This window comes from Trichinella spiralis (genome assembly GCF_000181795.1).
Source record: "Trichinella spiralis strain ISS 195 chromosome Unknown Scfld9, whole genome shotgun sequence".
Classification (NCBI taxonomy): Eukaryota; Metazoa; Nematoda; class Enoplea; order Trichinellida; family Trichinellidae; genus Trichinella; species Trichinella spiralis.
In genome coordinates, this window is record NW_003526948.1 from 544,736 (window position 1) to 558,097 (window position 13,362).

Sequence of the window (13,362 nt, forward strand, 5' to 3'; positions counted from 1 at the left end):
TTGACCAAAAAACTTAAAAAAATTGTCGCGCATTTTTTCAAATCTTTTCCCTATCATCATTTTACGTGCTATGATGATGATGCTGAACCAGAAGACTGAGCATAGTGACATGGTAAGCAAAATCACAATTTAACGCGTTTTCTACAAACACACTACTACATCGTGCATGTGAAATATTCATTCTCTCTTTCTCTTTCTCTCTCTTTGTATTCTGTTGTTATATCATATGTATTTTCATGATTCTTTTCCATTTTAGAAACTGACTGAAACAAACAGCAAACCGTTATTCAGGCCGTGGTGCGGCGGCGAAAATGAGCCGACAAAATTAGAACCGTATTCACCACCGTTAATTAGCGGATGTCCAGCACCAGTTGAACCATGGCGTACACCATCATTGGCCAGTTATCCAACCAGTCCACTTTGTTCAACTGATCCAACGTTATTGTTTCGTCTATTTCCGGTTGCTGTAGCAGCTATGGGATTGCGACCCACGACTACTGCTTTGGGCAGCGGTGGTTATTCACCACCAGTCACTCTATTCAATCCAGTAACAAGCAAACAACCATATGAAACTGATCTATCAGCAGCAACTGTAGTGACTGCCAGTACTGTACCTTGGACATCAGCCGCACCAGCCTTGTACAGTCCAATTGTTCAGCAACCTTATGCAGTCAGGTCCAGCAATGCATTTAGCACTAATGTGCCGTCGCAAATGAACAATGGTACCAACAACTTGACCGTTGTACCATCACCGAGTACACGAAAATGTCGCCGTTGTCAGTGTCCAAATTGTTTGAAATCTGAACCAACGGCTGATTCAAGCGGACGAAAAATGCACATTTGCTGCATACCAGGATGCGGAAAGTCATACGGCAAAACATCACATCTGAAAGCTCATCTTCGTTGGCATGCTGGTGAGAAACCGTTCGTCTGCAACTGGCTATTTTGTGGCAAACGTTTTACAAGAAGCGACGAATTGCAACGTCATTTGCGTACTCACACAGGAGATAAGCGTTTTGCTTGTGCTCAGTGTGGAAAGCGATTTATGCGCAGTGACCATTTGAGCAAGCATTCACGCACTCACAGCGATGTACGACTTATTGGTAAATCGACAGCGGCCGAAGCGCATTAGGCGTCACCGCTGATCATCTATAAAGCTGCGGTGTCAGGTTTTAATCCTCCCTTTTCCAACATTGCTTTATTTGCCTTATTATTTGGCGGACTTGCTCTTTATTTTACCTTCCCGATTTTGTGCCATGATGATGATCACTATTACAGTAACCGCGATTATAACAACAGACTGCTGTTTTGTAATGTATCGTCGTCATCTGACTGACTTTTTTTTCTTATTTACCCTTTTCCTTTTTTCCATTCTTATTTGTCGTAAAATCTCTGGCTAGCTGCAAACACCGTTGCGTTTGCTGGTGTATCTTTTTGATTCTAATCTATTTATGTCTTATTATTTTATTTTTTACTGTTTTAATAAATGGTGAAGTTTTCAATGACAGTGTTAGATTACGGTAAACGCTGATGGCATTGAACCAGACTGGACCAGGCGCAAATTAGAACAGCCAATTTGAATAGGACACCGAGGACGCGTAAATCATCGGTTGGTGATTTATGACCGCAGTCGATGATCACGCGCACGAAACGCTTCTCTGGCAGACATCTGTCCTCAGAGGAGGGCAGAAAATTTTGCGCATTCTTTTTTCTTGTCATTATTGTTGTTGTTGTTTTGTTGTTCTTATTATTATTGAAACAGTTTCAAATTCGTTTGCTCATCGAAGCGGCTTTTCCTTTATCAATGCACTCTTTGATCATCCAGCGAAAGACGACTTAAACGAGCCGGCTTAAGCAGATAAACAACAGCTCGCGCACACAGACACAACAAGTTGGCTTTTCAGTCGTGATTTTTATTTACTCTTCTCTTTAGCTAACGTCATTTTTCATTGACATACCCGTTGAAAATCCGTTTGTGCTCTACCGCTGCTTTTAGATTGCAAGCAAAAGCTTACAATGTTGCTTACTGTCTGTGAGAATAATGAAACTAAAATTCATTCTAGCCAAGCTTTCAATGCATTGTGCAAATTTCTTTTGATTTGAATTCAATATCTTTTGATTCAGTAACAATTTTTTCTAGTTTTCTTCTTTTCTTTATTTTTTTTCTGAAATGGCCTGCAATTTGCAATGTTCACTTTTCGACATCGTAACGTTATTTTCATATTATTTAGAGTTTCATCACTTACCACTGCCTGTTTATTAGCCGCTTTAATCAATTGGTTAGGTCAATATAGGTTATCATTGTTTTTTATTCTTCTCCTGCAACTGTTATCGAGAGAAGCATGTTTTTTCTCTTACTGTTTGCCGTTGTTTGACAGACAGTTTTTGCACACTTTCATTGCAAAAGTTCACTGCTGACAAAACTAACGCGCTATAACACTGACTTTTGCAATCGATGACAAATGCTGCTTCATCAAGCATATCAGCAAATAACCTATGATTGTAAGTTTCTTAGAAAAAATCAAAGAATTGCACAATTACAATTGGATTTGCAAAATTCTACGGATATGACATTGATCAGTATTTCAATCAGAACATATATGCACACACACATTATGTATATTTAAAACATCAGAATTAAAGCATTTAAAACCAAATCCTCATCTTTTCATCTTGTGTTTCATTTAATAGCTAGGCAGCTGATGAATGCCAAAACAACTTTCTTCAAGTAACAACTATTTCCGGCTGAATTTAAAAGCAAACAGCAGATTTTTCTTTGAGCTGTTCACGCAAATGTCACTTCTGGGTGATTACATAATTGCACTATATAAACTTTTTGCTTTTTTTTCCTTTCATTTATTTTCAAACAAAAATTACAAATTTGCAATGCTAGTTTTCTTTTTTTTACTTTCATAGATTGTTCTTTCATAATGTTAATTTTTACTATAAAAGTGATTTAGAAAATACGAAAATTTTTTAAAATTATATGTATTTAGACAAAACATTAGAATAGTATTGTACTATACATAAAGATTAACAACCTGCTGTAGGCATTTTGACATGGATGCGTCGGCACTGTTTGATGTGAAGTTTGTGCCGTATGTGAACTTTGATTTCTAATGAGATTCAGCTGACCCAGCGTAAATCCGCTTTTCTGCTATTGATCTGATGCCTGCTCAAGGCCAACAAAGTTCATGCTCGCTTGACTGAACCGCACCGACAAAGGTATACTGATACGCGGGCAGCTTGTAAAAGGACACCGCTTAGCGCGTGTGAGTATGCAGGCGTTTGCAATTATGCCCAGCATCGACATGAAAGGTGAACGGAAAAAACAATTTACTAGATTCGACTAGAGTTTTTTTTCCAAAAATTGTGATGAGACAAAAGCCCTTGCCTTTTTCAGTTTGCCATTAAAATGATAAGCGTGAATTTCCATCGCCTCCATTCATCATATTTTTGGGGTACATTTAAAGTGACAGTAAGACGGATTTAGTGCATGATAAAAAACGTGACGCACGCAATCCGCCCTTGACAATAAACACTGACATTGTTGCACTCAGATGACCGCTTTTGGCGCTTTCATTGGAAAATAACTGCCACGCCCATTCTTAATTAGAATCACAGTTGTCTGCAATAATACTATAAAACTGAAACATTGCACTGCGTAAAAGCTTTGCAATCGTTGTTTTTTATCCTTGTTTCATAAAAAACGCGTTAAACATTTTGTTTTGCTATTGTCATAACGTAACTGTCATCTTTACCATGTTGACCTGAAATCAACGAACCCGATTTTTGATTATCAGAAACAGCAATCTTTCTGCGCATAGAATTCGTCAAATGCTATGACGAACAGAGTAGAATAAAGACCTCAGTAGTCATGTTTTTTACTGCGGAGTACAAAAATTAAAATAAAAAAATTAACTTTGAAATAAATAAAATTTCCTAAAGCAAACAAAATCGTTAAACGTTTCAATACTTTTGAACAAGTGAATTATCAGTTATCAGTTGTGCATTTATATAACTTAAAAACAAATTATATAGGGCTGATTTTTACTTAATTTGCATTAGCAGTAATTTAACTAAACAAGTTGATGAACAACTGTCTAATGACAAATGAATAAGGTATGGAAAGAAAATAATTTGATCAGCTGCTGACGTAGAGCTGATGTTGAGACAAGAAATAATGATGACTACTACGAAAAATGTTGCACTGCACAAATATAAACGACTACAATTCTGTGATAAAAGCATTATGCTTCAGAAGTACAGTTGTTATGAAATTCCACTTCTTCAGAATGGACTTCTACAAAATTTTCCATTGAATATCAAATATAGTCATTGTGATGTCACTATCCTGTATCAGTTTGCACAGGCAAGTTGATTTTTTGAATGAAAATCAGCGCAGAAATGAGGAATACATAATGCTGCAAATTGGTAAATCGTCAGGCTACTGTATTTTTGTCATACGGTAAGCGATTGTGCTCAAACCGCGGTATTCCGCATAGGTGGGCACAGTTGTTTGTTTAGGCGGAGCAAGCAACGACTACGCTTACTGTGTTCTAGGTTTGTCGCAAACAAGCCGGTTTTCGCAAACGGTTGATTGTGATGACGTGTAGCACGTGTGTGCCCGTTCACGCCTTTCCAAATGCCAAAACTGGTTATTTATTTATTCATTATTTACAGCTGATCACTGAGAAACATTAATTTTAAATAATCTTCCTTTCATCTGTTCTTAGCAAAGTTGGAAAACAATTTCCTTCTTGTCTTTGGTGCAGACAAGACAAAAAATTCAAAGCAAACAACTTGCAAACATTACAACAAAGCAGATCATGTAAAGCCGTCATGAAAAACTATTTTAAATTTAAGACAGCATGTTTGCAAAGATAAATTGCTATATGCTACAATTGATCTTTATCTCAATAAGCAATATTTTTGGAGAAAAGACAAGATCAACATTTTGCAAGGCTTGCTTCTTTTGGGCCACTGTTATTTTTATAAAAATTGATCTTTAAAGAATACATTCTTTTATTCATTCGTTTAAAATTTACAAAATAAAAAGCTAAAATGTTTCAGATTGTAACAATATGGGCACTGTGCTTGTAAATTTATGCAATAAAGTCAAACAATACCAAAGCCAAGTTCTAATCAGTTTATATATATATAAGTTTTTAAATACTCAGTTTCTTCTTTATTTTATTGACTCATCTACTTTTCGTCTAATTAAAACTGCTAATATTATTTGAAAATACTACTTTGTTTAAGAAAACATGCTGCCTCTTCAAAAGCACGTACTTCCAGAATGGGCGGATCAGTGTTTGGCGAAAAGTACAAAGCAAACAAGCAAGCACAGATATGTTTATACAAAGAGGGTAAATGGATGTTCAAACTTCTACGAACTAAACTTTCTCGAGTGCTCTGCCATGAGGTCACTCAAAGTAATATTTAAGATAAAGGTAAAAAACAATATGCCAAAACGTTTTAAAGTGATTAATATAATTAAAATCATTAAAATTATTTAATATGTCAGGGGTTATCAGGTTTTAGAATTTGATTAGTTGCACTGCAATATTTTGAAATAAGTATATATGCTCTAAATTTCAAAAATTGTTTTATTGCATGGTAAATTTATAATTGAAAGCCTGTATCATATTATCACTATTTGCAAATTGAATTTCTATTATTACGTTATTGAAAATGAATTCAAAATGCTGTCCATACGAGTGAATAATTTAGTAAATTGCTCAAATGACTACTTTTCCATTCTGTGGATGAATCTCATTTGGAAAATTAAAATAGGAGAGGAAGCCTCTATTTTTTAATCATTCTCTTGGGGCTAACAACAGACATACTTTGAATAAATGAAGCGGTTCAGTTTTGGCATCAATTTCAAATCAATTTTTATAACATGTTTCAATTTGTTTCACAAATCATATTGGCTAAATAAATATAAATGCAAATGTTTTCATGCAAAAAATAATGAAAAACGATATATATATATATATATATGGCATGCTTTAACATAACATTTTCTTAGAATTGTTTCACATAAATTTACCATTACCGTGCTTTCAATTCACTATCGTTTATATATTTTCATTTAAAAACTTCAAACTTATATAACCACTGTATTACTACTATTAAAGCAACAATACGATAGTTCAAATACGTGCAAAAATACAAAATATTAACCGCGATTTTTTAATTCCACGGATATTAATATGATATTTAAAAATGCTGTATTAAATACGAATTCTCACATTTAGCTGTTTCCCAATTTAAAAAAAACAGAGTATAAAATCGAATTGAATATCCCAAAAATACATAAATTTAAAATAAAAGCTACCAAAAATATATAATTCCCATTATCCAGATTTTTTAAATAGCATTGTCAAAAATTCAATCACCTTTCTTTTGAGACTTCTCATACATATCTTTCAAAACAGCAAAACTTTTGTGATAAGGTTGGTCGCTCATCTGTCTTTGCTTAATGCAAGATTGCTTGATCGCTTTCCAGTGTGGTAAGTAAGACTTTAAAATTCCTTGCGATGTAGTTAAATCAACCGGTTCATCAGGAAACGTTGGTTCAATCACCATTGGTGCACTGGCAACAGGAGAATCCGGAGGACTTGGTTCAGGCAAAAGAAATTCACCTGCTTCTTTCTTATTCAACTAAAAAAATAAGAAATACAATAGTTATGTATTTAAATTACATCTTAATTACCCAAAAACTGCAAAAAAGGAAAATAAAATTTACCACAATAATAAACTTCTTACATCCGCATATTAATTTAATCTAATTCACCATTTACATCCTTTATTAACAATAAATATATTGCGGCCAGATCGTTTCATTTAAGATGTAAAATCGAATGTGTTTAAATCGATCAAAATAAACATTTTGTTTACAGATTTAGATGAAACGTAAGTAAGAAGTGTTCAAAACTAAAATAATAATAATTTCAAATTGCAATTTATGTCGCATACTTTAGCGTCTTTCATAATGTCCAATTCCTCAGACATCTTCTCAGTCGGATTCTCTTCTCTGTTTGCAGGACATCGTGGTTCATCTTTCCCATAAAGCCACACTCGAGCAAGACGGTAAAGAGAGTGATTTTCGTTAACATTTTTAAGCTCAAACGATTTCTGACACAACTGAAACAGAACTTCTAAAATAGAAAAACAAAAGTTATACGATTATATTCGAGAACCTCTCAACAGAATTTTTATTATAAAACGAAATATAACACTTCAGTATATTTTTGGAAACTTTAACAAATAACAATCATAATTACTATTCTTATCTTGCTGAACGCGCTTTCTTCCAGGTTTTGATGGTCCTGGTGAGTTCAAACTCAGATTTGACATACTAAAAAATAAAAACTATTATAATGAACAGAAGACCATCATATCATTCATCAGATCAGTTTCAGAAACAAAACCCATTTAAAACAATTTGTTTATTTTTAATTACTAATATTTAACATCGTCAATCTTTATTATATTCGAAATTTTAAATTCCAGTCTGTAAAAGTATTTAAGAACATCCCTATTTATATATTTCTTAGAAATAATAAATGCTTTAACTACATCCATTTGTTTAAGTTTCCATATCTATAATTTAAAACTTTAATTTCCAAAACTTGAATACAGTAATATACAGTATGCATAAAAGTTACAAATACTGCTTTCGAGAAAATAATTATAACGGAAAATGTTCGCCTTTACCATGAATTTCTGCACGTCAGTCCTGAAATATTTCTGTTCAAAATCTGTTTTCCACATGCAGTAATTGAGAACGTAGTAAAGAAAAATAGTGATACAATTTAATTGTTATGCTGAACAGAAAGATATTTCTTTTCGATGTACAATATGATATCAGTTTATAAATGAAAAGCTATATTCAATTAAACTATCAAGCAACTAAAAATATGGAATTCAATGTATGCAACTGCATGTATGTAACTCAAAATGTACATTTTTAACAAGGCGACATCTGGAATGTAGTACAAATATAGCCTCCCTCACATTTGACACTTTTCAATTCACTTACACCATTACATCATTTATTAAATAATAATAAATTGACTTTACCCTGTTTCTTCATTTTTTATATCGGTGGGTGGTGGTTTCACGCTAAAAAGTTCAAAAAATTTACAACACCAAAGCAAAATGTGGCTTCACTAATAACAAAACTGCACTCTACTTTCAAATATTTTAAAATTACTGTCTCGCATTGAAATTTTGAAAAAATACTTTATAAAAAACAAACGTAATCATAAAATAAAGAAAAAAACAAACGTATTCATAAAATAAAAAACGATCATACGTTTTCGGATTAAGCATCTCTTCCTTCATTTTAAAAAGAACACGATCAAGCTCCGCGCGTGCCTTCTCCAATTCCGTGAGTTCACCGACTTCCTTTTCTTCTTTCACAACTACATCCATATCGACATCCATGCTTCACTACATGTAAAGTCAAAATTAAAAAAAAGAAAAAGAACAACACAAATCTACATCAATGAAATCAGCTAATGAAATTCTATGGAAAATACTACTTCAAGAATAAATTTGAGCCCACTGATACTTAACTGCGGGACAGTAAGAAATCATCATAAATATTTGGTGTTCAAGTATTTTGGGAAGCTTTTTAAATATTTCTGTTTGTTTTGTTCCTTTTTGTCAATACATAATTGTCAATGTAAATGTTATGAAAACTCGTCGCTATAAACATAAAACGCTAAAAAGCACAATAAACATTTCATGCCTCTAAATGTATGCAACAGAATAAACATTGCCAAATTACAAGTGGAAAGTAGATAAACAAGAAATAATACTCAGTTCTATTAACTATAACGCTTACTATAGCCATTATATATGTACATGCATAGTGTCTAATGTATAAAAGAAATACTGGATTACTGAAAGATCTACAAAAGATGCAGTTTACAGTTCTAAACAATTAATACTATTTAAGATTCACGACTGCAATACCCAGACAAAATGTACGAAAAGTATGAATGCCATATATATATATAATAACAGTATGCCAAATTTTGACTAAAAACATTCAAGTCTGTTCAAAAATTATTTTTTATTAAAATTATATTATCTTATATTATATTATAAAATTATTATATATCAAAAATTACGCATATATAAAAATTTCAAATATCATCTGCTGTAATTAACAAACAGTTTTATTCCTATTTAAACAGCACTATACTGTTTATTTACAGAAATAAATCAGTAAAATCGTTGTAAACAAAATGAAGATAATTCCAAAATTATTAAAATTTTGTAAAATAAAATAGTGATGAGCACCTTTTACAAATAGAATTATTACTTCTTTTATAGCATTTGTGACACTTCCTTACATTTGCTTAAATATTATTACTGACAGTCAATTCAGTGAAAAAAACAAAACAAATTGAAATACTAATCGTTTTTAAAACTAGGAATGCTTGAAATTCAATGCGTATTATACGCATTTGAAACTTTTAATGCATCATAATCCTTACTTATTCCACTATACTTCTTGAAAATCACATTCTTACTATAGTAATAACTCGAGCTTTGCGTGATAGTTGTTTTTCAGCATTTTTTATAAATCTAGGCGATTAAAATTATATATTTATCGGAAGATATCAAAATGATTAATTCAATCATCGAATGGCAAAATCGATATATTCAAAGACTTGATCCTACTATCGTGAAACGTGTTGACAGATACATCGATGCAGTGAAGGTTAATGTGAAGCAGTATGGTGTATTCTTTAATTATTTAATTAAATATTTTAGAAATCCCGGTCATCTCGACAGATTCTTACTTTACTTCCACAACGCATGGTGCTGAATGCAAGTGAGAAGATATGGAAAAATTACTTGCGAAAAGCCGATTTTGGTCTCCTACCAAAGGAGTACAACAAAAAAATTCACGGACCTTATTGTCCATGGCGATATTACGGAAAAAGTATGACTTTTTATTGTTTAAATGATTTAATTCGTAAATGATCATAATTATTTAATAATGATTATTTGGTATTTTAGTTTTTTTCATTGCATTTTTTTAATTTAAAATTGAAGTTTTCTTGTGTTCTATTCATGTTAAATTTATATTGAAAGAAATGATATTACATTGTTAGTTAAATATCTAACTACATTTTTGTAATAAGCATTTTTTTCTTTAATGCTTTTTTTAAATGTGAAAGTGATAAAATGATAACATTTCACTCTGTTTGCTCTTTTTATTGTAGAAGATACTAACATTTTTGATGTCAAACTCGCTGATTTTTCTGCTTGGATGTCTCGTAGAGACACAAGTGCAAGAGGCATAATGGCGGCGATGAGTAGAGGTATGCTACATTTACGTTTTTGACCTTTACTTTATTTATTTTGTGTAGGCTACTATTTGTGGATCTATTACTGGTTTTCGCCCCGAGTAGCCAACGTGGCTCCGTTATGCCATTTGCTAGTATTCATGGCCTTCGCTCGAATGATATTGAATCATAATAACTTTAAAAGAGATCAGTCATATTTATATCACTGAATTGAATTTGATGGAGATTGTTTTTCAGATATATTAAATATGACGGAATAAAAATCGAACTGAAAAATGTTCCTTATGCTTTAAATAAAATTTCATTGTAAAATGCGTACGCATGTACATATATTATAAAATACTTAATGTTTATTTAACTAATAGTAAATTATGATAAATATAATCTTATGTGTGGTTTTAGATTTTTAATGGAAAACTGCCGTGGTGCGCTAATTGTTTTTGAAGGTCTTGATCGATCTGGAAAGACTACACAGGTTCGTCTCTTGTCAAATTTCTTACAATGTCATGCATTTCCTGTGGTGACGATGCGTTTTCCAAGTAAATGCATTTACTAATTAATATGAAAATGAATGATGCTATTTAGCTCGTGCTGGTGTTATTGGCGAAATGTTAGATCAGTATTTGAACAAAAAGGTTGAAATGGAAAATCATGTTGCACATCTTTTGTTTTCTGCCGATCGTTGGGCTGTGCAGTAAAACTTTGCTATATATTATTGTTTATTACTGAAAAAAGCATTTTCAGTACTGAAATTGAAAACAATATCAAATGTGGCACTACCGTAATTGTTGATAGATACTTATTCTCTGGAATAGCTTTTTCCGCTGCGAAGGTAAATTCTAATCCAAATTTTCTTCATTATTGTTATTCTTCATTCTTCATTAGTGATTTCCCTTAAGCATAATTATATCGAAAATCGTTCGTTTATAGGGTTTGGATTTCGATTGGTGCATGAATGCTGATCGTGGACTGCCACAACCTGATGTAGTTTTCTTTGTGGATGTGAAACCGGAGACACTGAAAAATCGTGGTGAATTTGGTGTGGAACGGTTTGATGATGAAGAATTTCAACGTAAAGTTCGTCACAATTATCAACGGCTGACAGATAAATATTGGCAGGTATGCATTTATGAACTGGTCTTCCGAGAATTTATCCAGTGACTGCATATTAGGTAATTGATGGTGAAAAATCACAAAAGGAAATTGCTGATCAAATTGAAAGAACTGTATGTGATTTACTCAAATCACCTGCTATGGCGAGTCCGCTGAAAATGTTTGGTTATACTTAATCAACCAATTGATGATAAAAACATTTTACATAAAAGAAAAATGTCAAAGTCCTTTCAGTAATGTAAATTCAGTTAATTATATTTTTCTCATGTGAAATGTGGTGCAACATTCAGCAGTTAAACAGTATAAAGTTTAAAAAACATTGTCACATTTTACTAATTGTTCGAATATTAGATACTGATTAAAAATACTCATATCACACAAAAGCGTTCCGTTACTGTAAAACCATTTACACAACATGAAAGGTAAAGGTACGAATATTACTTTATAACTACTAAATGCCGTTTCAAATTAACAAATACATTGCAATGAAAAGTAATTATTTTTGGCCTCCTCACAGACAGCAAAGGCTATATTATCGCCCGAGCAATTTTAAAATTTTCGAGAACTTTTTTCTCCAAAAATGACTTGAATAGACTTGAATCGATCAGAAACAATTAGAGAACTACAGTAAACCTATCCGCACTATTTCTGATTGCCTATTTCTCGAGATTTTCCCTAAAATGTGGATAAGCTTCCTATATATTAAGATAGGCAAGGTGGCAACTTTAGAGGCCCATTATTCCACAACTATTGGACAGATTTCGCTCAAACTCTGCATAACATTATCATTAATCAACACGAATGTCTAACAAGTAGGAAAAAGTGGAAATTTCGAAAAAAAGTTTTTCGCAAAACAACTAAGCTTATAACCCACGAAATTTCGAAATCTTCGAGAAAACTTTTTTCTCCAAAAATGACTTGAATAAGCTTATATCGATCAGAAACGATTAGAGATGAACTATAAACTTATCCGCACTGTTCCTAGGTGATTATTTGTCGAGATAATGCGAAAAAAGTGGAAATTGGATTTTAATGGTGAAAACAGAAATAAAATACATACATTTAATAATTTTGCTCATGATATGATTTTATGAATTTTTATAATGAATCCTTTTAATTTAAGCTGTAATAGGTTTCGTAGGACACTAAGTAGCTTAAGTCTTTAAAATTTCATTTGACAAAATACTTTAAATCTGATCGCCTATTGCATTTGAAGTCGTTGATAAAACTGGCTTTTGAACAATTCAATTAAAATTTGCGTACTTACCTGTTGTATATTTGCAACATCCGACTACAGTACGCCAAGGGCGTTGAAATATTTATTTCGCTTCTATTTTGTCAGTGCCATAGATTTATCAGATGAACCATCCGCCAGTTTCTTTACATTTTGTTCTGACAAATTGAAAAACGTTGAGAACCATTAGATTAAATGATTGCTTTCAGGCGCATCGATTCCATATTTTCACATTCTGCTGCTTATTGTTCTTGAATCCACTCTAATATTGTGACAAAAATAAAAACGACTTGACAATCCAAAACTGTCCATTTATCGTCAGCTTTATTTAATTCTTCTTCGTCGTGAATAGTTTCTTCAGAAAAAATTTGAAGCCGATACGCTTTCTCATATCTTCGGCCTAAAGTTTCTAATGTCTCTTCAACTACTTTTGGCTTAACATTCGGCAGGCTGTAATGTAATTTACGTAATCAATCGTTTAGACAACAGTGTTTGGCGTCTCGTTTCTTTGCTTAGGATATCGTCTTCTTTTATACTTTTTCTCTGCTCCTAGCTCGCGTCACCAATATTATATGTAGAAAAAAGACTCCTCTTTAAATTGCTGCTCAGGTTTCTGTGCTTCTTTGTAGTATTCCAAGTTACCATTCGCTGGTTTGTACACTGATAACAGTAGTCTAC

General features: G+C 32.5%; 4 protein-coding genes across 4 annotated transcripts; 2 read left to right on the forward strand and 2 right to left on the reverse strand.

Annotated features, from left to right (window-relative positions):
- Positions 1-70: 70 nt before the first annotated feature.
- Tsp_09494 (zinc finger protein) lies at positions 71-1,132 on the forward strand. Its single transcript, XM_003371222.1, has 2 exons — positions 71-112; positions 257-1,132. The coding sequence occupies exons 1-2, from the start codon at positions 71-73 to the stop codon at positions 1,130-1,132; spliced, it is 918 nt and encodes a 305-aa protein (XP_003371270.1).
- Positions 1,133-4,549: 3,417 nt separating this feature from the next.
- Positions 4,550-6,782, reverse strand: Tsp_09493 (conserved hypothetical protein). The gene is made up of 6 exons (XM_003371223.1): positions 6,775-6,782; positions 6,722-6,728; positions 6,405-6,669; positions 5,250-5,429; positions 4,946-4,983; positions 4,550-4,654 (listed from the first exon to the last, which is right to left on the reverse strand). The coding sequence occupies exons 1-6, from the start codon at positions 6,780-6,782 to the stop codon at positions 4,550-4,552; spliced, it is 603 nt and encodes a 200-aa protein (XP_003371271.1).
- A 154-nt stretch (positions 6,783-6,936) lies between these two features.
- Positions 6,937-10,015, reverse strand: Tsp_09492 (conserved hypothetical protein). Its single transcript, XM_003371224.1, has 7 exons — positions 9,883-10,015; positions 9,696-9,771; positions 8,327-8,458; positions 8,092-8,133; positions 7,293-7,366; positions 6,985-7,166; positions 6,937-6,942 (listed from the first exon to the last, which is right to left on the reverse strand). The coding sequence occupies exons 1-7, from the start codon at positions 10,013-10,015 to the stop codon at positions 6,937-6,939; spliced, it is 645 nt and encodes a 214-aa protein (XP_003371272.1).
- A 731-nt stretch (positions 10,016-10,746) lies between these two features.
- Positions 10,747-12,259, forward strand: Tsp_09491 (thymidylate kinase). Its single transcript, XM_003371225.1, has 3 exons — positions 10,747-10,812; positions 11,268-11,456; positions 12,158-12,259. Exons 1-3 carry the CDS (start codon positions 10,747-10,749, stop codon positions 12,257-12,259), a joined length of 357 nt encoding a protein of 118 aa, XP_003371273.1.
- Positions 12,260-13,362: the final 1,103 nt, after the last annotated feature.

Coding starts and splice junctions, on each gene's coding strand:
- Tsp_09493 (XM_003371223.1), bottom strand. Junction 4,984..5,249: donor ATGTTTTCTTAAACAAAGTA/GTATTTTCAAAT, acceptor TAAAAATAACAG/TGGCCCAAAAGAAGCAAGCC. Junction 4,655..4,945: donor CCTTGCAAAATGTTGATCTT/GTCTTTTCTCCA, acceptor ATAAATAACCAG/TTTTGGCATTTGGAAAGGCG.
- Tsp_09491 (XM_003371225.1), top strand. CDS start 10,747: ATGGAAAACTGCCGTGGTGCGCTAATTGTTTTTGAAGGTCTTGATCGA. Junction 10,813..11,267: donor GATCTGGAAAGACTACACAG/GTTCGTCTCTTG, acceptor GTTCGTTTATAG/GGTTTGGATTTCGATTGGTG. Junction 11,457..12,157: donor TGACAGATAAATATTGGCAG/GTATGCATTTAT, acceptor CTATATATTAAG/ATAGGCAAGGTGGCAACTTT.
- Tsp_09494 (XM_003371222.1), top strand. CDS start 71: ATGATGATGATGCTGAACCAGAAGACTGAGCATAGTGACATG. Junction 113..256: donor AGACTGAGCATAGTGACATG/GTAAGCAAAATC, acceptor TTTCCATTTTAG/AAACTGACTGAAACAAACAG.
- Tsp_09492 (XM_003371224.1), bottom strand. CDS start 10,015: ATGATCATTTACGAATTAAATCATTTAAACAATAAAAAGTCATACTTT. Junction 8,459..9,695: donor TTTCACGATAGTAGGATCAA/GTCTTTGAATAT, acceptor CATGTAGTGAAG/CATGGATGTCGATATGGATG. Junction 7,367..8,091: donor ATAAAAAATGAAGAAACAGG/GTAAAGTCAATT, acceptor TTTATTTTTTAG/TATGTCAAATCTGAGTTTGA.